The 25,845-nt window shown below is 42.3% G+C and overlaps 1 protein-coding gene across 1 annotated transcript in view; it reads left to right on the top strand.

Annotated features, from left to right (window-relative positions):
• ABTB3 (ankyrin repeat and BTB domain containing 3) overlaps window positions 1-4,677 on the top strand; it is a gene marked incomplete at both ends in the record, with an annotated part of 172,539 nt that extends 167,862 nt beyond the window's left edge. The window contains 2 exons of the mRNA XM_080339485.1: window positions 6-119; window positions 4,468-4,677. Of these exons, the coding sequence (XP_080195611.1) occupies window positions 6-119; window positions 4,468-4,677 (324 nt within the window). The remainder of the gene's footprint in view (window positions 1-5; window positions 120-4,467) is intronic.
• Window positions 4,678-25,845: the final 21,168 nt, after the last annotated feature.

The following is a 25,845-nucleotide window of genomic DNA, read 5'->3' as shown; positions in this document are numbered from 1 at the left end:
TTTAGCTTCTCTCTGCTGCTAAATTTTTCCAGCTTGAAGCTTTACAACGACACTGTGAGATCATTTGCGCAAAAAGCATTAATACAGAAAACTGCGTGGATATTTATAATCATGCCAAGGTAAAAATAAGCGCATATGCTTGTGTGTTATGTGTCTGTCATCATACTTGTAGGTCAGTTTTATGATAAGCAGTGATAGCTTGTTATTTAAGATTTGTTGTTTACTGCGACTGAGTGGCTAATAGGTACCTACTATAGTTACAGTCCTAAATGATGTAGTGTAAAAACACCTGTGACAACTGCTAACTCCCTTCTCTGAGTCCTTCAAACTCAATTTGAGGGTACCACCATGTGGCAGACCCATCCCTTACCATGGCAACCCCAAATGCTGAGTTATTCACCAGGAATCACCTAACTGAATGACACCTCTCTTTCACTTTCCAAGCTGCAGTTTCCCCTCACAGCCTCCTGTTCGCTTCTGCCTGAAGCCCACTGGGGTGATACACTCAATGCTGGTAACAGCTTGTCAATATATAAAAATGCCAGGTTGTCAAAGTGCAACATCTTAGAGCTGTGCAAGGATAGCAGTGACAATTTTATGTCTCGGAGAGGAGATATTCATAGCTTCTTATTGGAATAAAATTAGTTACTTAGCTTCTGGGGGTGGGGGGGCTAAGTCATTAGGCATGGCATTTTTTGACCCAGAAAGCCTATTTCCAATCAGGTGGTTGCCACATTGATTAGTTTTAGTTTTTCCCTGGCTTAGTAGCTAGACTTTCACTTGGAAGATCGAAATGATACACAGATAGTTGCAATGAAATACTTTTAAAGCATTCCATAGATGATTTTTTCTATAACTTACATGAGCTATACAAAAGATAAAGTGGTGAAGCATGATATGGAGATTTGATTGAACAGAGTAATCCTGCGGATTCCTCCAAACCCCTGCCGATCTGACCTCCCTTCCCATCATCAGGTATTTCCTCCAGAGAGTCATAATGCTAGGTCTTGATGTACAGATAATGCACAATCAGTGTTTTAAAAGAGCATAAAGTTCCACCTATAAAAGGAATAAGAAATGAGGTGTATCTGCAGATCCATTTATTGTAACAGGGGAAAAAAGCGTCACCAGTGCAGGAATCTTTTGAAAAATATTTGATTTATCTTCTACCTCATTTGGGAGCTTCTTGATTTGTATTACTATTTCTAAAAGTAAAAAGAATAATTTTGTTTTGACATCACATGTTTTCTTTGAATTGTGAAATGTGGATGTTATTTACATCCTGACTGAAGAAAGTTCTTCCATGGAGCTTGAGACCTCTCTGAGGAACTTGTACATGGCCAATGCTGGGACTGAACAAACCCACTGGCTAAATCCATCTCCTTGTTTTCCTGCAAGGGCCCCGACCTGCAAGTTTTCTGTGCCTGCATCTCCCAGTGGAGGCAGTGGGAATGGTACTTGAGAGGCTTTTCCAGCCATGGTCATGTTTGCACTGACACGAGTAGTGCACTGCAGAGACAGCCAAGCTAGCTGTGAATGAAAACTTGACTTTTGGAATTAGTTAAGCCACATCACCCTGGAACTCTGCATGGGCTAACTTGCCAGGGCTAAGCTTCACATTGCTATACCTGGAAGGCTTCTGGAACCTGAACTCACACATTTAAAACTAGTTCTGATACCTCTCTATTATGATGTCTGCAGAGCAGAGGAGACACTCCATCTTTTTGCTTGTGGTCTGTGTGATATGCAGGTGATTAACCTGACCACAGACCGTTCTCCTCAGAGCGCTCCTGTCGCACAACAGCTTCATTTGTTTGTTGTATAAATATGAGAAAATGGTGGAAGAGGCCAGATGGTCCTGATGAGCCGGGGGAGCTCACAAGCAGTTCAAGCGCAGCTGGCCAGCCAACCGTCTGCCTTTCTATGTTGCTCTTTGAAGTGTGAAAGAAAATCGTGTTAGACCACAGTGAGAACGGGAATAAGGTGAGCAGGCACTGAAGCCAGGAACCACGGCATCAGCCGGGAGCAGGTTATGAGTAACTTGCTCCTATTGTAGGTACCATTTGTAGTCCTTGCTGCTTTGCAAGCTCAGCTGTACCTTCAGGAACTCAGATGGTGCTGAGACTTGTCTTTCCAGTTGGGGATGTGTGAGCAGGTTGGCCCAGAGACATATGGAGCACTGTCTTTGTCGTCATGATTCAGAGAAAGATATGATTTGGTGGAAGCATAGTACAAACTGAGCACAGATTTGGAAGGCTGTCTGTGGTGGGGGCCTAGGTTGTAGAACAGTGTTTAGCAGGGTGGTGAGCTGTGTAAATGGAGCTGTAGGAGCAAGAGATTGAGTCCCTGTGTTAAAGAGGTGAAGTACTGCTAGGAAGGTGAGACAGTGTGGATTTGGTCAAATTTACAACTTAAAAGCTGATTTGAGAGTATTAAAATAATCTATGGCATCCCTATGGGGTTTTCATTCTTAAAAGTGCAACACAGAATCATAGAATACCAGGTTGGAAGTGACCTCAAGGATCAGCTGGATTAACCTTTCTTGGTAAAAGCACAGTCTAGACAAGATGGCCCAGCACCCTCTCCAGCTGAGTCTTAAAAGTGTCTAGTGTTGGGGAATCTACCACTTGACATTATTCCAATGGCTGATTGTTCTCACTGTGAGAAATTTCCTTCTTGTGTCCAATCAGAATCTCCCCAGGAGTAACTTGTACCCATTATCCCTTGTAAAAAGGGAGTCTCTGTCTTCTTAGTAGCCAGCCTTTAAATACTGGAACATGGTGATGGGGTCTTCCCTAACCCTTCTCAAGGTTTAGTGAGCTGAGTTCTCTCAGCCTTTCCTTATATGGTGGCTTCCCACTCCTTTGATCCCAGCCTTCTCTGGACCCTCTCCAGCCTGTCCACATCTTTTTTTGTATAGTGGCAACCAAAACTGAGCACAATATTCCAGGTGTGGCCTGACACACACTGAGTAGAATGGGATAATGACTTCTTTGTCTCTGCTGGTGATGCCCTTGCTCATGCAGCCCAGAATCCTGTTGCTTTTCTTTGCCACAGCAGTAGCACACTGCTCACTCAGATTGAGCTTGTTGTCCACCAGAACTCCCAGGTCCCTTTCCACAGAGCTGCTCCCCAGCCTGTGCTGCACACCTGGATTATGTTTCCCCAGGTGAAAGACCTTATGCTTGGCCTTGTTGAAGTTCATAAGGTTCTTGTTAGCTCACTCTTCCAGCCTACCCAGGTCATCTTGCAGAGTGACTCCCTTCTGAAGTGTCCGATTCCCCACTCAGTTTGGTATTATTGGCAAATTTCATCAGGTTACACTTGATCCCATCATCCAGATGACTTATGAAGATATTAAACAGCATTGAGCCCAAAGGCAGTCATTTGATTAGCATCACTTTAAGGTTTTCATTTTTCAAAGCCTTTGTCACTGCTCTTTACTTCCAGAAATAAAATTAAGTAACTGGGCAAATTGGATTTGTAATGGTGATTGATTAGTTAGCTCTAGATAGCAGTTGTGTTTTACATGAATGCCCCCAAACGCCCCAAAAAATCATCTGGAGTTTCAAATACATGCCTAAAACACTCAGCACTTGCATAAATAGCAATCTGGGCCTCAGAACAAATCTGAAAAAGAAAAGTACATTATTCCCTCAATCTTGTGAATATGTTGAAGTAATGAATAGAGATGAATCATGTTTCAGAGAATACAGATTCACATACATGTTGTCACATCCAGGTACAAAATAATGCACTAATAATTTGGTGGAAACTTGCATGGTTTGAAATCAAGATAAATTAATTCATTTTTCTCTGGTTCTACCTAGTCCTAATCTGTATTAATTTTTTCTTTTCTGTTTTTTAAAAAATTTTTAGCAATTTCCATTCTTAGTTCTGACTGTGACAAGGTGGTAGTGGGCAACACTGCTGTGTAGTTGCTCCAGTCTGGACCCAAACCTATGCAATGCCTTAGCAGTTCTGGCCCACGTGTTCTACAAACCTCCATTTCTCCTCCAAAGATTCCTCAAAGCATGCAACTTTGCATAAGAGGATTCTGCAGTCATATGTCCCACCCGTGCTAAGGATGGCATTAATGAAATGTGGTCTGTAGTATGTTTTCCCAAATGGGCAGTTTTAGGGTGTAACTTCTAGCATGAAGTCATGGGTCTGATGAACTCTGTGGTAAAACTCCCACCAATTGCCAAGGGAGCAAAGGTTCAGCCCCTGGAAGTTTGTTTCCTTAACAACCAAAGCTTTGTAACATGTAATTGTTACCAGAATCACCAGCATAAAACACTGTTTGATTAACTCCTTCCCCTCCACACACATATATCTGTAAGCTTTACTGTGCCTGTCTGAAAGGCTTAGCTTGTGTATTTGTTTGTGTGCAGCTCTGATGCACTGTATATGCCGAGTGGGTTTTATCAGAATGGTTATATCTTTCTCTAATTTCACTTCTTGTAGTTTCTCGGAGTCACAGAACTATCTTCCTATTGTGAAGGCTACTTTCTAAAAAATATGATGGTCCTCATTGAAAATGAAGCTTTCAAACAGCTGTTGTATGACAAGAACGGAGAAACGTCTGGTCAAAATGTACTAGAGGACTTACAGAGGACGTTGGCCACAAGGATTCAGTCAATCCATTTGTCTTCTTCAAAGGGCTCCATTGTGTAAATCTGAGGAAGATGGTAACCGTTGAATAAAGACCCTGCAAGTTAAGTCTGCTGTTGCAGTTGCTTACACCCATTGCAGTTGCTTAAACGACTAAAAAAACATAATTCAAAAATTCTCCTTTGCATCCAAATAGTTCTGTGTTGGCTAAAGGTGCTGTGCTGGGGCTGTGGCCTCATTTGGATGACGGAATACAGAAAAACAAAAGCTCCTCCATGTTTATAAGCAAACGAGGTACAAAAGCATCCAGTGCATCGCTGTTGTACTCAAATCCTGAACACGCACGTGTGGTCATGGAGCTTGATGCTAACAAAAGCCAGGACTCACATCAGTGAACAGCAGAAACTCCTGCCTGAGCGGTGGTGCCAGGGAACACCTGAATTGACCAATTAATCATTTAAGGCGGATTTGTTCCAATGTTACACGTTTAAGAACTATATCTATCCCAGAGTCCATTATCTCATGCATTCAAGAAATGTAAGAACTGTTATTACTGTCAAGCAAAGATCGACTGTATTAGAGAGTGGGTAAGACTGTTAAAACTGAGGAAATATACTGGCAGATTTTTAGGGGTGGGGACTTTATAAATTGTTCATAAAAATTAATGGGGTGGCCTTGTAGTTTAAAAACTATTTCTTAAGCTTAAAATTTCATTTTCGACAGAGCTGTGTTTGAGAATCTATGTAACATGTTTTTTTAAATGGTAAAATGTACATTGTGTAAACATACATATGATCAAGTTTTGCTTGTATTCTTTCCTAGGGTGGTATAATCTTGCCTAACCGGCTGTGGTTACACCAAAGAGGTACATTACCCAGACTATCTCTAATATACAGTAGTTGGGGGGCAGGAGAACTGCATGCTACTTGTGATTTGGGGTTAAAAGCAATGACAAACTCAACATGCATTTGCATGGTAACCGTACCTGTGAAATGTTACGTTCGTGCTCTGTTTCACCAAGACAAATGCAATGTTACTTCTTGTCAAAACTTCATTTGTGAAATTAACATATTTTTTCATTTGGTACGATTGGTTGTGATATGATACCCCTAGAGACCCTTCTTGAGATGCTGATTTCTGTTTGTTACAGTGAAAGGACGATAACAGATCTTCAGTAATGTGTCGATACTTTGCTACTGGCCAGAGGTTGTGTCTGAGTTAGACTTTTAAAAATTATAATTAAATATGTACTATAGAATGATTTCTCACTGTATCCTGAGAATGTATAGGTTATCTACAATGCAGGGTTCGGGTGGGGTGGGATGGGGGATGAGGGGTGTGATTTAATGTCAAAGCTTCTTTTATTTTGCAGCATATTGTCAGCAAGACAAATCTATTCTGTGCCACAACATTCCTGATGCTCTGTCTCTGAAAACCATAGGAAGAAGTAGGCAAAGATGTTGCCTTCTCCATGGCAAAGTGACATTAATGTATTTCTTTTCTAGCATGCTGTTCAGAAACTGTGCCCAGTTCATAGACTTCAGCAGTTTTTATTTTGACAGTGCATGTTAACCTTTTGTTCTTTTGTTGAAATATCTACATCAGGTGCTCTTCCATGTTGATAGCTTTTGGCATGCTCTGAGAGCACAGTTTTGGCTTTAGTTATCAACACAGTAGGAAGCTGTTTTATGACTCTGAGGTGTAAATCCTTCTGTATGCTTGGTCTTTTAAAGCCTCTACAGTTTCTGCAACAAATTAGAAAAATGTCTAAACTGCCACTAATGTTGGAGAAACACAGCAGGTCAGTCAATTAGACTTTTTTTTTCTGCATAGTAGATGTTCACACAAGATGTTATCTGGATCATTTGGGTAATGGCAACTTCTGTGTGAATGTTGTGATCTTAGAGAAGCGAGACCATGGTTGATGCGAGAGCAACACACAGGGGTGCTTGTTGTCGTTTGGTGTGCCTCCTCATCCATGGAAACCCATCCTTCCATGCCAATGATAACTAGATAGGAGCAGACCTCACCCTGCAGCTTCATGGTTGAAAATAGCAACGTTTTTCAGACAATAATCATGATATTGAATTCTTCCCTTGGGTACATACATAGTGGCCAATGGAGTCATCAGGAGCTGCATGCACATGTATCCATAAGCAAAATAGCTTTATCTGGGAAACATGACCACACATATACCTGTGGACAGGCAGTCTGGTGCCTAATGTTATAGTGGTAGCCGCAAGTGTTGTGCCCCTGTTTCTAGCTCAAATACTAAATGTGCTTTGCTAAGGAGGTATAGAGCCCTGTCTGCACAGGCTGCCCTGGGATGGTGTTGTCTCTTGAGCATTTGGAGGAACTTGCCTGAGACTCATTAGGAAGAAAACACTGATAACCCTGTGCTAGTCATTCTGATGAGTGTATCATGGTAAGGTTTGCTAGTTTTTGTTCAGAGATAAAGGGCTAAACATGTCCTTTGGCACTGGTACATCAATTGAGTGGCCACCTTGTTTGGCCATTCAAAGGCAAACATGAGCCAAAGGCCCTAGCGAGCTGCCCCTGAACATACGTCGTGTGACTCTGGCAGCAGAGCTGCGTCTGCCCACACATCCCTGTGTCCCGTTGCTCCTTCGGGGCTTGTGAATCTGGCTGGCTGAGCACGCCAGAAAGCGCGGGACCCACTGCTGCCGCCAGGTCTGCTTCATTGGTGTTTGGCAAATGGTAGGAGAGAACAAGCCCCAAGAAGTGATCTTTCAAAGCTGTTACAGGAAGGGAATGTGGCTGTTGATTTATAATGGAGTAACTTTTGCCCTTCAAAACACTGGTAATCCTGAAGTGGTAGACATATAGCTGAAAGGAACCTTAACAAAAAAAAAAATAACCATGACTTTCAATTCTTTTTCAACCTGTGAGCCCCATCACTTTTACCAGCAGAAGAGCCAGACCCTGTGTAGCACTGGCATTCATTTCTCCTGGAAGCAGTCAGCAGACCTTTGTGGATGCACAGACCAGAGTTTGAAAATGGTGATTTCAGTCCACTTCTCCTGCCATGAGGCCAGGTGAAGTCTAGCTGAACCGCACCAGACAATGTGCAGCTTACAGGCCCTTGAAACATCCAATGACAGGGATCCATGATCTTCACCACTCTCGTAATCAGAAGGTTCTCCTAAAAGACTGTTTGGAATTTCTTTACTGCAAATCGTGCCACTTTTCCATCAAGCCCTGACTGGCAGGAAGAACAGATGTTCTTACAAGATCGTCTTACAAGATTATTCAATGTATGAGAGAAATTATCCTACTTTCCTCACTAGTATAGTCTTTCCTAGTTCTTTTGCTAGTATTTTCCAGGTCTCTGATTTTTGCTGTCATTCTCATCATGACTCCTCAGTTTCCCAAAAATGCGGTACACTAGCAGGGGTTTTATACAGTAACAAGCAAAGCAGAGTAACTGTCTCCTGTAGTTTATGTAAAGCATATCAGAAAATACATCCTGGAATATTTTCTACAAGATCATCCCATGACTGACTCTGATCTAATCTGTCTTCTGTTATAATTCCTGGCTGATTCACTGCTGTTTTCCCAGGAGTTCCCACTTTTATTTTTGCATTTGTTTACTATACCTTCCAATGTATAACACTTTCAACTTGTCTTTATTAAATTTGTTATGCTTTAATTGGGACAATTTCCTCACTTCATCAAGATCAGTTGCAATTCTGATCCTGTCTTCTAGCCTATTTCATAATCTCCAAGCTTTATTATATGTGGCTTCATGCATGGATTCTTTATTCCATTAATCTGGGGCTGGGGGAGCAAGGGCTCTGTTGTCAATTTAAACTAAAAAGCAGTGTGAGTTTCAGTGGGTGCCCGTGAACACCATCCCTATCAGATAAGGCACTTTCCAGCAGAGGATTTTATTACCATTTTTTAGAGAGATGGTGTTATCTTAGAAGATGAAAAGCCTTCTGCTTCTTTAGTCTTTGTATGAGTTGCAATAATTTACAAATTTCGAGGTAAAATATTGCCTCCTGTTTAGGTGAAATGGAAAAAAATACAACCTCCTTAGAAAAACTTGTGATTTTCTTTTCCCTGTTTTTTTAGATCATAACTTTCCAGCCTGTAGTGAGTGAAGGGCTGTTTCAGTTCTTTTCCATCTGTCTTTTTTTTAATAATCCACTGCTGTAATATTTGAGGACTTAGAGGCATCCTGCCCCTGCCTCATGGCAGATCTTTGCTTCTGCCTCTCTGCATCGTCCTCCCTAAGTTTCCAGAAGTTCCTCACATTTCCACTTTGCCTCACATGCTGCCAGTTTCCACAGTTCACAGGTTTTTTACTCTAGAGCCACGCTGGATCCCTTCCCAAGCCCAGAAGGGGTATCTGTGTTCTCCTGAATGGGCAATTTTCCAGTAATTGGCTGGAGAGCTGAGAAAAGGGTGAGGAATGTAGAAGGGCAAAGATTTTGGATACCGCAGATGAAGGCTGGTATTCTTTTCATGGCAAATCTCAGCACTGTCTATTTGTTTCTCAGATTTTCCCCCGATCTATTCCTTATGCCTGCTGTCCTCTAAACACAGCTGGTGGCCAGATGTTCTCCCTTCTGGAAAAGGGCCAGCTTTCTAACAGCTAAGGCACTTTTTTTTTTCTCAGCTAGAACTTTTGCCTGCTTGGTCTCAGCTTCGGAGTAGATTTGTGCAAATGTCTATTAAAGACAGAGGAAACATCTTTAAAAAGGTGTGAAGGCTTAGTAGCCAGGCTGCTGTTGGCGCTAATGAGAGGCACTTGCTGAATCCTCCACGTGCTGCTTTTGACACTGAGACTTTTTGTACGGAATGCCCTCTGGCTTCATACCAAACATTGCACGAGCCCGGGATGCGTGTGGTGTGCTGGGGGCTCATGGAAACTCTACTTTTGTTTCAAAGCGTACCAGAACGTGCTGCTCTTTGAAGATTAAAAGGAGAAGGGAAATCCTCAGTTTGTTCTGAAATTAACTGCTCTGAGGTAGTGTGGTGAGAAAAAAGAAAGGGCATCTCTTCTTCCCTCCTCATACCTGTCCAAAATCCAAAGAGGCTTCTATTACAGCATGTGATGCAACTACGTTTGTGGACCTCAGGAATGCAGGACCCTGTTTAAATGGGCAAGGGGCGGGGGGTGTTTATGAAAAATACAAGTGTTGTTAAAGTTCATGCATCCACATACTCAAGACAAGGCTCAGGCCATCCGAGATAAAAAGCCATTCCTGGTACTGTTGTCTGTGTGTTAAATCCTAGGAGAAGCTTGAGAACCTGCAGAACTTCTCAAAGTTGGCTGCAGGTATTCAGTGCCCCTCAGGAGCTGGCTCTGTCTTAAAAATACTCCTGAAAGGTGCCATCCTGAAGCCTGCATTCACTAAAGCTGCCTCTGAAGTCAGTGGATGATTCTTTTTTTGCCTTTATGAACGAGAGTTATCTGAAGCCAAAGACTTCAAGTTAGTTTGTTTGACAAAGTGTCTTTCGTGTGAGGCTGTGCAAGTGCTCTAAAGAAATGAAGGGCCTGATGTTGCTTTCATCCCCTGGCCCAGAGATGCTGAAATATATAAGCGTTAAAAAAGCTTCTTAGGATTTGTCCTAATGTTTAACAAACTAGCTTGCAGAAACCTAGCCTTGAAACAGCCCTCAAATTATATCTGAAACCCCATAGATGAGAACATCACTAATGTCTGCCTATAAACACATTTATATTTTTAACTCACAGTACTTCCAACCACATCTTCCATACAACAAAATTAATGTTCCGTTATTTTTTAACTTGTTGTTTATTTTGAGGTAAGGCCTGTTATCCTCAATGGGTGAATACTGAGGCTGCCCACTCTGACTAGATCGTCACATTTCAGTAGAATTGCATCTGACCCACCATTTATAACTGGCCTTGGAAAGCAAAAAATAGTGAGGCTGAGTCTTCAGCTGTGAGTCAATGATCCATGATTTCAATGAGACCGCTGCTGAAAAAGATTACGATTGCGGTGCCCAACACAGAAGGAAGCTCTGGAAACCCACAGAAGCTAATGGACTTTTGTCAGCTGCCTTTGGTGAGCCTAACAACTGAGAAAGCAAGATAGGAGGGGGTATTAAATATCTTTTTGTTGCCATTAAATTGTCATTCTTTCAGCTTGGTTCAAGGCTTCCCGCATGGAACAGCCTTGGATGGCCTAGTGTGTATTTATCTTAGGTGTGTGCAGGGGATTCAAATGTGGTATCTCACATTTTCCTGAAGTTAGCATAATCTTGGTAGAGGACCTTTTTTGTGCTTTGCTTGGACTGCTTGTCACTAAAACACCCAGCAGACACAGCAGCAACTTACTGGAGAGCTTGCATTGGCAAGATAGGTTAAATTCTACAAACATGTTGCGGTTTGTGAGCTGTGCTGTTTAGCTGGCTAAATCTGTCCACCTGATTGTACGTGATGTACCAGAACAGCAATTTTGGTGTTTGTTTTCCTTTGGAGAGGCATTTTTCATCCTTTTTTGGGCTTAAATGTTAATTTATTTTTTTTAACCTTCAGAGGTGACGACACTGTGTGAACAGGCGTGCTAAGAGTAGGCACAGGTTTCTGTCCTTGCTGAACAGCACACTGATGAAGAGGTCTCAGTAAGGGAAAAAGGATCAGGTACAAAAATTTGAATATCTAACCCAAGATCTTTGCCTTGGATTTTAGAAGTATCGTGTTCCCTATTTCCTGCTTCATTTGTTCCCCAGCTCAGAGTTTCCATGCAGTGAAAGGGGATGTGAGGGCAGAAGATGGGGCAGGAGGAGGGAGGAAGCAGCCCCAGCGCCCACCCCTTGCTTGGCATCCCCAGCCAGCCTATTTGCCTCTGGTCTCTTCAGCGCTCACACAGAGGGCTTGTTCGGTCCCACTGCTCAGATATGGCTGTGGAGTTCCAGCAGTTGGCAGCTTTTCTTTGTCCTTACAAATCTCTCCACTGCCGCAGCTGCAAGAGCAAATTTGCCTGAACCCTTTTGTGTGTGGTTAACTTTGGTCTTTCCACTTCCCATCATCTCTGCTGCTGTGTTTTCATTAAAACTTCCATTACTCTGCTTTGCCCAGCACAGTGAGAGGCAATCTTGTTTCTTATTGCCTTTCTAAAGCAAACAAAGACAGGGAAAAAAACCTCTCTGAAATACCCAATCAGAAATCATTCATGGTTTGAAATAAGCCACATTTGAAAATGGAGATGCTCATACCGACCAAAAATAAAGACAGCCACCTTAGAAAAAAAACATGCATTACGAAGTCATTTTAATTAATTAAGGTTAAAGCCTTAACGCCTCTTATGTTCTGGCAGGGACGGATTAACATGGTTCAAAACATCTGGACTTGTTCAAGCCACAGGTTCAAGAGAGTCCAGCTCTACCCTTTCCCCTTCCCAGCAGCGGATAAATTGACTATCCTATAGCTGACTGTGTGAGAGGCTTTCAAATGGGCCTTTCAAAAGTCTGGTTCTGTCTGCTCTGCGCCGCTTTTAAAGAGCTCACGGCACATCTGTGGGCTGAGATTTGCTCCTTGTGCGTGGTCGAAGCCGCCCTGTGCCCCAGCCCTGGCTGTGCCCCTCTGGGGCAGAAGCTGGGAGCACAGGAGGCCTCTGGAGCCTCATCAGAGCGAAAGCTGCTTCCTCAGCATCAAAGCATTCACTAGATCAAATACCCTCCTTCACCTGGCCCAGCCTGGGTACACCACTGACAGACAAATTTGGGAAAGTCAGTTCAGTAACTTGGGAACTGATTTTTGCCTTGCAATTATTGAGCCAGTGAGTAATTGTGCCATTTGGGGATGTGGTAAAAAGTGCGGGTCTTCCTTGAGTTGTGAGTTCATGTTTAGCCTTTGAAGAATACATGGACTAAAGGAAAGTATCTGAGAGCTTTTTTGACCTCGTGTTCCTGGCTAAATTCCAATTAATAGTAGAAAAACTTGACCTATTTAAGTCCCATCAGTACATTTTGCCCAGTATGTTGCTTCCTGTCCATATTTCTCTGAGTGTTGCAGCTGCTGTGCAGCCGTATGTGCTGCACCAGTGGGGAACAGAGGTGCCTGAGTATTATGCACACAATAAATAAGTAAATACCATTCTCTGCATTCCTTCTAATCTCTTCAGCATTATGTGGAAGGTTGGATAATGCATCTCTGCTGTTTACAGCCCCAAGATAAGGTCAACGCTCTTTTTTCCCCGTTCTCTTCACTCTGCCAACTACCACACAGCAGAAGGATCTGGTCCTGCATTGTTTGAATCATAACATAATGAAGAGCAGCAAAAAAAAACCCCAAACACATGAAGTATAACAGGCTACCACCCACACCCCCCCTAGTAACAGGTGAGTTATTACAGTGTCCTTCAGTCCAGACAGCTTCTTGTAATGCCATTTGTGCGTTAGTTATCCTCCGAGCAGGCTGACGATTAGGTTGAAGTCTGGAAAGCATCAGGACAGAAATGGCATTGTAAAATACTTTGTTCTATATTGTCCAAGCTGTGCGTTTTCTGCTTCTTTGTGATTCTTTGTTCTGTTGTGGGGTTTTTTATTTGGAAAAAAAGTTAAGCATATGAAATGAATTGGATTTTCTGTCCATAGTTATCTTTGTGTGTTTGTATATTTGAGAGAGAGATGGACGGTAAATAGATCTGTGGGATATGTTATGAGGCGTGAAATCATGTTTGTAATGAGATTTCTTGTTAATGGCAGTCAGCCTTCCTTGATGCTAAGCATTAATGCAATATCCATTAGTGCAACTAAACCTCCCCCCACCCCACTTTCCCAAATGGGTTTCACTTTGTACCTAGTTTAGCATTTATAAATATTTGATACAAGGTTCAAGAAGCAATTTACATGTTAAATGAAGGATATATGAACGTTCTAGGAAAAATACAAGTTAAGATTGTACTATAACATAATTCACAAACCAAACATGAAAGCATGATGAAATTTGCCCCATTAAAAATGCTGAAAGCCATTTCATTGATTTTTCTAGTCTGTGGATTAGGTCTGGTTTCCATCTCTCTTTCACACTACATCACCTTTGAAGTCATTGCACATCTCACACTTTCCAAACCAGATGCATACCTGTAATTAGAAAGCACAATCTTGATTCTCAAACAGGGAAAAGATCCTTCCTCTGTCATCCACTTCTGAAGGGCTGGGCCTGTATCTTTATGTACCATTGAAAATAACAGCTGAATGGGGAAATCCCAGGGCAAGCATCCTGTGCTAGTGCTGTCTGTGGGACAACTATTTCCTTCTTTCCTCCCTCTTCACATCCGCTTCCACTTCTCTTTGCAGTTAAAGCCAAAAGAGAAACATTAAAACAAGAGGAAAGGATGTGCCACAAATAACATGGTTCTAGAATGGTGCAGAACCATTGAGCTAATCTTTTGGGTTTTTTGCAGCTTTTAGGCAGACTCCTAGTTTGTGTAATATAAACCCAGGAGTGGTTATAACTGTTTTGCTTTTGTTATGATTGTTATGAGTTTGTTGGTTTTTTTTCCTTGCAGAGTAGTTTTGTTTATTGAGGTTTTATGGGAAGGTTTTACTTCACTTTTTATTGAGAAGCAAATGAAAGGTCACACAACCCAATAGTAATCATTAACAGACACAGACATATTGTCCTCCGTCCTGCAGATGTAGCTTAAATACTGGTTTGTGGCTTCACAGACATGTTTGAGGTCATCTACAATTAAGAACACAGGTGAAACATTCTTCCTCTTTACTTATCCGTTTATGATGGATAAAAATAAAATAGCAGAGAGTCAGAGTACAGACAATAGGATTGCAGATGTTTTTCAACAGGGTATAGCTGAGAAATACAAATGTTTCTGCAACCAAATATTTTTCCTCAAAAAGACAGACAGACACCTGTAGTTCATTTGAAAATGTCGGTCTCTCAAGTGTGTTAGCTGCATTTGAAAATTGTCTGTTTGGTGCTGTTAGTGTTCCAGAGCAAATTGTTCCACTGAAGACAACAACAGAGGGCACTCTGAAACGAGGCTGAAGGGAATGTATTAAAAATAGAGGAGCTCAACCATAATTCGAAGCGGCAGCTTTTGTCCACTGTGACCACAACTTGAATATTATTTTTAAATGTGTGTTTGCATTTAATTTCTTCTGACTTTTTTTTTTTTTTAATTATTGTTTTTTTTTTTAAATGAACTTAATTTTCCCTTGAGTGTAATGTATTCAGTCAGCAAGATCAGAAAGCTTTACGTGTTCTATCACATAATTAGGTCTTTAGCATAAATGTTGGGACAACTCTGAAAGCTTCTTCTCTGAGTGCACCTTAGGTTATCTTAAACCCCATTCTGTCTGATGCTGATCCTTTTAAAATCTCCAATGAGATTATGATAATTTGTCATTGCTAGATGTCATTTTGTTAACACTGTACAAAGGCAAGGCAGCATGTGAAACAGGCAAGTCGGGGCTTTTTTTAGTATTGTATTACTTTGAAAAGCAGAAAAATTAACCAGATCATTGTTCCTAGTGTAAAATACTCCCCTTAGTTTGAGAGGACATGTGCAAAGCCCCTGCTCTGAATGCCTCGTGATTACAAAATGGGGGAAAATGGTATTAGAGAAAGATTTTTGAAAAACTTAACTGCAGTGGTGTAGAACATGCACTTGTTAAAAAGTCTGCTCTCCTGAAGTCAGTAGGAATCTTTAATGGGAGTTACTGCAAGGCTGTATGGTTTTTTAATGCACTAGCAGATATAATTTCCCATCCAGTCATCTGCACAGTTGTGGCTGGTGCACCAGAAAGGCTGAAGGCCAAATCCTGCTGTCATTGCACACAGCAACCCGACTTCGGCAGAGATCATAAACATGTACTTATGTTACGTGGGTTAGTTGCACAATTCTGAGGTTTTTGCTGAAGAGAAGTGGGAGAGGGTAGGCTTTCCTTCTGCTCCTTGATCACAGCCTTTGCGTTTCCAGTGACTTTATTAGAAGCATCATGTATTTGCATGCTGCAGAATGAGGCCTGCATGGGGTGGGAAAGATTTTTATGAATTTAGACCTGCCTAAGAAAACATCAACCGTTCTAATTTTAGACAAGTTGCATTCCATATCCATCTGTTCAGTGGATCAGTCTGATGTTTACTGTCTAGTAAATTACATTGGGTCTTCTTTTTTTTAAAAAAAAAAGAAATAGTTTCTTTGAGGGCATTGCCTGCTGTCAGCTAGTGTAAAATACAGCCAAGGACTTCCAAATGTACCCTTAGGGCCAAACTGTGCTAGGTTCACATACCACAGTCCTATCAAAACTAAGGAGAAAGCTGGACTGGGCACATGAACTGCATACCCCTCCATGTCCAGTTACAAGTGCTGCCTCATGTCATAGAGACTGATGACTTCTTGGGGAAAAAAAGAATAAAACATGTGGTGCCAATTCACCTCAGTTAAAAATGTATTGAAGTTAAGGAAATGCTCTTAGACATGGCTGTAGTCTACCAAATCCAGTCCTGTGCATAGGCAGAACTCCAAGGGAAAGTAATGGGAGTTTCCCTTGCGGAACGAAGCCTGCATACTGAACTATGACAAAATGTCAACTTTGTGTATACTCTGCTGGTGGATCTGTATAAAGGTTTTTAAGAAATCTTCATTGGAACACACCAGAGAGTAATAAACTTGCACCTTGATAGAATAGCTTTATTTGTATATACTCTGTGTACATTTTAAACCAGAGGAGACGTGTCATTCCTTGTACATACCTGACCAGAACGGTGGCAGTGCTGTGCACTGCTATTTAGGAGATCCAGGTTCTCCAGTCCTGGGTTTGCAGCTGTAAAGGCTGCAGGAGACTGCTTGGGACCAGCCAAAACATAGGATGGATAGATGCTCGCCACCCACTGCTTAGAAATGAAGGAGCAAGAATTGTAACAGATGCTGGCGATGGAGAAGATTGCTTGCCCCCACTCCTGGCCAAAGGACAAGTGCCTCTTTCGCTGTCATCTCCAACAGAATGGATTTATGGTCAAAGACTCTGGAGGACATTCAGAGCCCTGTTTGGATCCATCTTTCATAGGGGCCTGAGCTTGTAAGGCACCCACACTTCTGGTGTAACACGGGAAGGTCCACAAAAAAGCAGTGTGTATATACATCTACCTATCTGTCTGTTATCTACTATCCCAGTGTTTCTGTATTGAATGGTTTCAGTAACCCGTAAACAAGTGATCGCTCCTGTTGTGTTACTGCTTTGAAATTCTTTGCATGCACTCTGGCATATAATTCTTTAAGAAAAGAAATTATACATATTATATATATATATAGTAGCTTGCAAAATATTCATGTTGAAGAGCCACGTTTTGTGCAAATTGTACATTTATGGTGTGAGCAATATTGCAATATGAACATTTATTAGTTGTTGGCATTAAAACATGTTTTTATTGATAGTAAATTTGTCACATCATTTTTGAGCTTATGTATGTATCCCAAGCTTTCAAACTCAGGCATCAGATCAACTACTGAAGGAGACTTTTTCTGTGCCATAGAAACAGCACAGGCTTTCAGTAAAGAGGCAGGAATGCAAGTCCCATCCTGTTTACCGCAAGTTGCAAGGCTGATTCTTCCCGCAGTTTGTCAGGCCAATACTTCTCTTTTGTCAGCGGTGGAATTCGTGGTTGGTATGAGGACACTGTTGCTCTCATCTGTAACAGAACGAAAACCCCAACCTTGCAAAACAAAGTGCTTAAATCCTACTGCCCTCTGTCTCCGCAGGTGCTTCCATAGAAATACAAGGAGGACTTAAGAAACTTCAGTTCCCTGCCGGATAGCCAATGTTATATTTTCTAATGTTCATGCTACATAGTTTTCAACGTAGGGGCTAGATAAAAGTGTAATACCACTATGGCTTTAGGAAAGCTACAGTGTTTGGAGCTTGACCTTGAATCTTTAACTTGATTTCTGAACATCATTGGTGGCTTTGTTTGCTCAATGTTTACTTCTGAGAAATGTATGCTATTGATTTAAATGTTTAATATATTGACTGCCTTTTTTGTATATTTGTTATCATGAAGGTTTAGTTTAAATGCTAACAATTGTGGTCTATTTTCAGACTTTAAATAACATATGGTTCTGTATTTGGAAGGCAAAGTTATTAATGAATATAGCAATTTGGTATTTTATTCCTATTTTATACAGCTGCCGCCATAGGTTATTATCAGATGGCAATGAATATTGCTGAACAGCAGGTGGAACTCCTTTGAGCGTGTTTATGAGCCATCTCTGTTCAATAAAAATTCCATTGTTTTCTAGCCTAGGAATTGGCTGCTGTGAGAGTTTTTGTCCTTTCTTCTCCTCCTCAGGTGTGTCTCAGTGTACTTCAGACAGCAGCAGGACTGGGCTTCTCCCAAGAAACACCTCCCAGAAACCACACGCATTTGGAATTTTGCATCTGGAAGTCCTGGTGCTGCTTTCCCCCCATACGCTGCTGTCAGGATGGTTGCTGTGCATGCGAAGAAATGACACACAGGCTGTTCCCAAAAGCTTTTCTCTGAGTCCTGATCTGGAAAAAAAGTGGTCACATAAGACCTGAGAATGGAGCTCTGTGGTGCTTAAAATTAAGCATCTGCAAACGCATCGTAGCCAGACAGTCTGGATGCATAAAGACCCAAAAGGCTGAAAACATGCTTCGTTACACAAGATTGCTGCAAGTACATACAAATAAGTTGCAAGTGGGTACCTCAAAAAGAAGTCAGAAGTAAATAGAAGGAGCTGATTAACTTTGGCATGAGAGTAAAAATCAGGCTTTGAAAAAATATTTTTATTTTAGCTTTTTTTTAGTATTTAGTTTTTTAAATTAATTTATGTTTTCTGCCTTGTATGCGTTAATGAATTTGGAATCAAGTACTTTCTTCATAATGTATCAAATTATTAAGAAGCAGGTTGGTCCAGGAGGTAAAAGGTTTTCGAGCACAGCATTTAATAGAATTACATATTTTGTAAGTATTCCCAAATTAAATCTACCAGTTGTGGTACTGCTTGTCATAGAAGTGAGTGGAGATTAGTAGAAGGCTTAGAAATGCAGCTAAAATCACACACTTTCAAATCATGTTTTAGAGCAGTCTTTCTGGCCTTCCTGGGCTAGGGACAGACTTTATAGCAGGGCCTGTTGTGACAGGACAAGGGGCAATGGTTTTAAACTAGAAGAGGAGAGACTCAGGGCAGACATGAGGAAGAAATGTTTTACACTGAGGGTGGTGAAACACTGGCCCAGGTTGCCCAAAGAGGTGGTAGATGCCCCATCCCTGGAGACATTCAAGGCCAGGCTGGATGGGGCCCTGAGCAACCTGATCTAGTTGAAGATGTCCCTGCTCACTGCAGAGGGTTGAACTGGATCACATTTGAAGGTCCCTCCCAACTCAAACTACTCTGTGATTCTAAGTACAGCCTGTGTGCAAGTCGTGGGAGTGAGACAGCACGCAAGCTTCACATGTAGCAAAACTGGGATGATCTGTCTCCCAACCAGTGATAATGGAACAATTTAAAAGCCTTATTTCTAAGGATCTTAGTTAAATCTTCACTGAAGAAAATTGAGAAGTTCAGCTACAATTGTTAACACCGTTCTTCTGGGTTCTCTGTAAACCCATCTACCCTTTTGCTACATTCAGTTCACTTTTTTTGAGGTTTTCTGGAAAAATCTAAACATGTAGAGTCTGAGGGCTATGGCATATGTTCACTGAGCTAGTTCTTGCTTGGGACAGTCTTGCCCACTGCTGTGTTTTCTCCTCTACAGGGCACAAATGAGCAGGTATGTCTAAACCACCGCTGCTACCTACCAGGGCTCACATAGAGGAGCATCAGGTTTTGTCCTGAGGCAAAAGTACTGTCAGAAGTGGCTAACGTAGATCTGACAGTAGCGGAGGCATCTGTGTAACATTTAAAAAAAAATCATTGTATGTCTCAGTTTGACTACTTGGAAAGTAACAGTAACATTTAAGCCACTCAGAAATAACATCCTTTAAAAAAAAATAAATCTGCATAGTGGCTTATACAGGCATATTTCTAGGTGTGTAGCAGTATGAGCTAAATTTTTCCCTGTCAACAGAGCCTTATATTTTAATGAACATTTCTGCAGTGGCTTCCATTCTGTCTAATGAACATTTAAAGGAAAACGCTGTTCCAGAGTAGGTATGTGGGCCAGCTGTCTCTAAGCTTTGCTATGAAGTTGTAAGACTATAAGGTAAATGATGTCTGTGCGCATTTCCTTACAGGGTGCCAGCACAACCCTAGATCTACCTTCCTAGAGATTAGCAACCCCTCTAAAAGCCTGATGGCTTCTATAAGAAGTTGGAGTCTCCGCCTGGAACAATGATTATTTGAAGCAACCAGTCCTGAACAATAGACATGGAGGAAACAAAGAGGTGTCACCATTGAGATAAATACTGTACTGACCCTAATGTCTCCCTTTGCTCCGATGGTGCTGGATGGGTGAGAGTCCTCAGGTGCTTTGATGTGTCCAGCTGCCCTCAGGTGTGAGGTAGCATCGCCACACATGCACGTGCCCCTTCTCCGGACACTCACCCAAGTGTACGTTTACTCTGTGGACCTCTGGTTGGCAAAGCCCGGAGCTAGAGACCACAGCGATGTTTGGGGAATTCACACAGACCCCACTTCCCGCCTGCTGTGAGAACAAGCGTTACGGGGCAGAACTCACATAACTTGGCTGAGTCGCAGCACATGGAGCACTGCCAGTTATTATTTTCCCATACCCATATGTTTACTGACTTTACTAGTAAATCCTTAGTACATTGTATCATTGTGCCCTTCTTTTCAACTTCATTTTCTCTAAGTTGGCCAAGAAGGGCTCGCTAGGTCCTTGACTGTGTCCTACCTTCGAGTGCATCCTGGTTCTTCTTCTCCCACATGCTTCTTTTCCTCTCAACTCTCTACTCCTGGATTTCTACCAATGCACTTAAAGTTATTTTTCTCTATTGGCTGTATGTGGCAAACGTGACTATTCTTCATATCCAGCCATCTTTTCTCCAGCTTGCTGAGAGGGCACTGACAATATATCTTTCTCTTCCTTTATGTTGTTCCCAGCGCTATCTGACAGCAGTCATTGCAGGGATGGTGAGATTCTCACTCCCAAGCTCTCAGCACACATTTTTGGGGAAAGCAGATGCTCCATAAGCATGCCTCTCTGCCCTGAAAATGCATTCACTATATTCCAAGGACTTGATGCCTTTAATGTGTATCTGGTTCACATTGAGATCATGCTTACTACTAGACATATTTAAAAGTGACAGATCTACTTTATTCTGTAAAGTTAAGCAAAGAGCACCGAAAGCACTACCTAAGGTCTGAGAGAACAAGCCTTAGTTCAAGAATGTTTTATCTTTTAAAGAGAGGAGGCTGGTGCTCTCCCAGAGAACTCCTTAAGGAGATGACGGATGAAAGAAAACCAAAGCAGCCTTGTTTCAACTACCTGAAAACTTATCTTTATGCTTAGCTATCAGTTCAAGAGTTCTTCCCTCCAGGCTATACTGCTGTGTGCAAACAGGGTACTAGTCTCCCTTGACAAGATGCTGCTACGAGATCTCTTCTGAGATCTGATCTTCTTTGGTTTCCTCCCACTCTTCATGCTCTATATTTCACAGGAACACAAAGGGAATGCAAATAGAGAATCAAAAGGTAACCTTGAAGACTTTTATGGCCGCCCTTGGTGTTTCAAAGCCACTCTTAAGTACTCCTTTATTTCTTCCCTAAGTTAGAAGATTTCTTGATGTTGTGACTTTGCTTTTAGCTGTTCGGCATCTCTGGGACCACAACATTAATATTTTGCAGATCATTTGAGAAAAGTGTATATATATATATATATATATATATATTTATATTTATATATATATATATATGTACTGATATGCCATGATAGTGTATAAGTCCCTTTTCTCTCTATTCATCTGGTCAGCTGAACCAGAGCCAGAAGCCTGCAACATAACTTCTCTCAAAACACATAAAATTCCCTTTGCTTTCTTGCTTACAGCCTGCATGATTTGCAGCATGAACCTTTTCATGGCCTTATAATACCTTCCAGCTGTCATATTAGAAATGCTTACAGTTTCTCTGACAGTTTCATGATTCAAGGTGTACAAAGGTCCCTGCAGAGCCTTGGACACTGGAGCTCTTCAAGTTCTCAAATAGTAATTGGAGAGCCTGCTGGCACCAGCTGTTTCAACATCACTCCTTCATCAAACAGCTCTCTTCTCTCTCCCACCCTTACTTAGTGTGAAGAATAATACCATAGCTGTCTGGCCACCTTGACGCATTCCCTAAAAAAGAAGCTGGACCTCTCTTTGGAGAAACTATTGAGTGATCCCACTGACCCTGCTTTTCTTGACCTGCTAAATCCATGCCAGAACAGAAGGTTGCTCTGCTTAGCTAGGTAGCTTCATTCAGCTGAACTTTTCTGGATGTTGGTGATGACAGCTCAAACAACATACAGGCACACAGTTCCTGTTGGTGAGAACTATGCAGCACTTGTGTCCTCAGATGAAAAGCAGTAGGTAAGGATGCGTCAAATACAGATTCAGAAACAATATTTTAGTGCTTTTCACTTCAGAGAGGCAGATGTTTCTGGCAACAGAATCACTGACTACACTGAAACAATGAAAATCACTGCTGTCAAGTCTTGCCTTACATTGTGGAGGTCTGTAAAGATAAACAGAAACTCAGCTCTGCTCATCAGAGGATAAGATTTGAGTCTAAGAGAGACTCCAGGCACCAACCAACTCTGGAGGAGAAATGGTGCTGTGTCTGGTTGTTCTCTGATGATGGGGGGACGGAAAATGAAGCCTTTAAGCTTTAGAAGCTCATTTTTAGGAAAGGCTCAAGGTTGGTCAGAACAGACTATGGCACTAGAATGTTTGATGACAGTTCTTGTCAGAGACCATTTATTTCCACAGCATCCGAACTACGTCCTTGCACTCTTCCGAGGACAGGCATGCAAGTCCTTGTCTCCTGTTGCACATATCTTTCTTCATGGCCATTTCTTCCACCTTGCAGAGATTCAGAGAGTCTTCTGTCAACTATACAGCCTTGTTTCCAGTTAGGACAGCTCTTTGAGTTCATCCCCAAATTCCTCCAACACTTGTGTCAGAATTCCATCCAAATTAAGAAATGAACACCTGCTTTCTTTCCTAATCCTCACACCTCTGTGGCTGAGTCATCTTGGGACACTAAATACCAAGAAGACCATTTTTTTCCTGGTGTGTTATGACCTATGAGTCATCCCAGCTGGTTCGTTGGGGTGAGTGGGCTGTACTGCAGATCTCAGTTACTAACTCAGGTGTCCATGGGCAGATTCCTGCCTGGGGCAGCATTCTTTCATGCCAACATCTGTGATTGCCAAGACACCAGGAAACAATAATATATTTAATAGAATGGCCTTTCTTTTCTTAAGACCCTAAGACCCAGCTCCACATCTCCAGCAAGTATGTGATAGAAAGAAGTATTGGAATCACCCAGAATTTATGGACTGGCTCTCAAAAGAGAAGAAATAAATTAATAGTAACTGCAGTTCTCTAAGCTGTAATATCCATTTCCTTCCTTCCTTCCTTCCTTCCTTCCTTCCTTCCTTCCTTCCTTGTCTCTTTTTTGATACTTCTTTTGTTGAGCCTCATCACAGCACACTGCTATTTTGTGATTATGTTTGCAGTGGGAGGGAAGGTAGAGCATGTGTGCCCCCTCTGGGTGCTGCATTGGTAAAAACAACTCTGGCTCAAGTGTTTGTTGTGTGAATGTACATATCTTGAAAAAAAAAATCCAGCAACAACAGTCACTGGAAAGTAGCCTTGCTTTCCTCTTCTTGGCTGCATAACACTTCCCTCTGCCTGTCCTTTGGGAACAGCATCCACTTAAAACAAAACTTCCCTCTGAATCTGGAGGAAGACTGACAGTAAAACTGTTGCCAACTCGTGCGTGGGAGGACAAGAAGGATTTCTTGAACACTGCAAGAGAAGGTGACCAGCAAAGCAAATAATAACAGCCCAGCAAAACCAAAACAAACAAAAAAACCCCAACAAACACACTAAAATGCAAGATTGGTAATTAACCAGAACCCAGGTAGGATCATACTACAGTTTACTACCAAGGAATAGCTAGAAAGATACAGCTTTTGCCTTCGTATGTTTGTTCCTATGACAAAATACATCAAATGGGTGAAATTAACAGGGCCATAAGAGGTAGAAATATTTTGATGTATATTTATTTCTCAGTCCACAACCACAGAAGAATCTGGATAAAATAATGAAAATGCTACAGTGGTGCTGTCTGGTGACATGTGGATGAAATAATGCAGCCATTCCATCTGCCAAGCTGAAGTTCGGTGGCCAAGTCCTTGAGCTTCATGATGACAAATGCTCCTTCCCCTAACCTCAGCTTCCCATCCATGTAATTTGCAGTTATCCCCTGAATTAAGATTTCAGTGATGCAAACAGCAGAGATTCCTGCGTGTCAGTAAGAGACTACCTTCCTATATATTCCAGCTGGCTTTTAATCCATTTGCTCTGATTTAGTGAGTTAGCTCACACAGGGCACTGACATTTGGGAGGGCAAAAAGCAGGGCCTGTTGTGAAGATGCCAGTCCTGCACAACTTGCTACTGAGTCTGTGCATATGCTTCTCTTCCTTACATAAATCTTAGAGATTAGTAACAAAGAGGTTTTTCTAAACCTTTAATTTTGGTGGATCGCTGCTGGAGTATTTCTGAGCCCAAGCGAAGGTGAACACTAGCAGGGCATGTCTCTCCCCACAAGCCAAGGAGCCATGACCAGGTGTGGGAAGCCAAGGACTTGAAGGGCCTGGAGATGGGGCAGCGTGTTGCTTCACCTCAGCACCCAAGAGGAGTGCAAGGACAACAGGTTAATTTCTAATACAAATAGGTCTTGGAGCTCTAGCTGGTCCAGCCCCAGCTGTAGGAAACTACTACCTTTCCAATATAATAGGCCCAGACAGGACCTCTCAGCAAAGCATATTTTATTAATGATTTTGCAAGACCTGGTGTTATATCTAAAGGTAGGCACACATAATAAGGCAAAAAGCCCCCGCTTATATGTCCCCCCAAATTCCCTCTGCAATTTCCCTTTCCTGTTCCCCACTGGCTTGTTATTTCAGGGTTCACACACTACCCGACACCTGCCTCAGTTTTCCCATCTCATTCATCTAATTCTAACAACACCATCCCCTTCTTGATTTACTTAAAATATGGATTCCTGGCTCTTTGGTTACCCTTCCTGCTAGCTTAGCTTTTTAAATGCAGTAATCAGTTTGCATTCTGGGATTAGTTCAAAGAGACCTTGTTTTACATTAAGGATTCACAGCCTGATGCCTCTCAGTCCTTACCCCCGGCTGGGATCAGGCACCAGGTCCCCAGTTTTGTAAAAACAACATTCCCTTGTCAAACGTTCCTTAAACATTCCTTACACAGCTAACAGTACCACACGTGGCAGCCTGGGCTAATTGCGAGAAGTGACTAAGAACCTGCCTACCATTAATTTCACAGAATCACAGAATGTCAGGGATTGGAAGGGACCTCAAAAGATCATCTAGTCCAGTCCCCCTGCTGGAGCAGGAACACCTAGATGAGGTTACACAGGAATGTGTCCAGGTGGGTTTTGAATGTCTCTAGAGAAGGAGACTCCACAACCCCCCTGGGCAGCCTGTTCCAGTGATCTGGCACCCTCATTGAGAGGAAGTTTCTTCTCATATTTAAGAAGAATCTCTTGTGTTCCAGTTTGCACCCATTGCCCCTTGTCCTGTCATTGTTTGTCACTGAGAAGAGCCTGGCTCCATCCTCGTGACACTCACCCTTTACATATCTGTAAACATTAATGAGATCACCCTTCAGTCTCCTCTTCTCCAAACTAAAGAGCCCCAGCTCCCTCAGCCTTTCCTCATAAGGAAGATGCTCCACTCCCTTAATCATCTTTGTTGCCCTGCGCTGGACTCTCTCCAGCAGTTCCCTGTCCTTCTGGAACTGAGGGGCCCAGAACTGGACACAACATTGGAGATGTGGTTCATGGAAACGAGAACGACTGTTGCTGAAGGCAGCTGGTCTCCCGGCAAGTTCAGTCAGAGACCGGGCGATTGCCTCCGCCGCCCAGGGGTGCAGGCAGCCCCAGCAACCGCCGGGGCCCTGAGCTGGTAACGATCGCTCCTTTACGGCCGCGCAGGCCACGCCCCCACGGGCTCCGCCCCCTTAGGCCACGCCCCGCTGAGGGCATCCGCCT

This window comes from Nesoenas mayeri (genome assembly GCF_963082525.1).
Source record: "Nesoenas mayeri genome assembly, chromosome: 1".
Lineage (NCBI taxonomy): Eukaryota > Metazoa > Chordata > Aves > Columbiformes > Columbidae > Nesoenas > Nesoenas mayeri.
The sequence above is the reverse complement of the archived record's forward strand: the minus strand, read 5'-3'. Positions and strand labels throughout refer to the sequence as shown.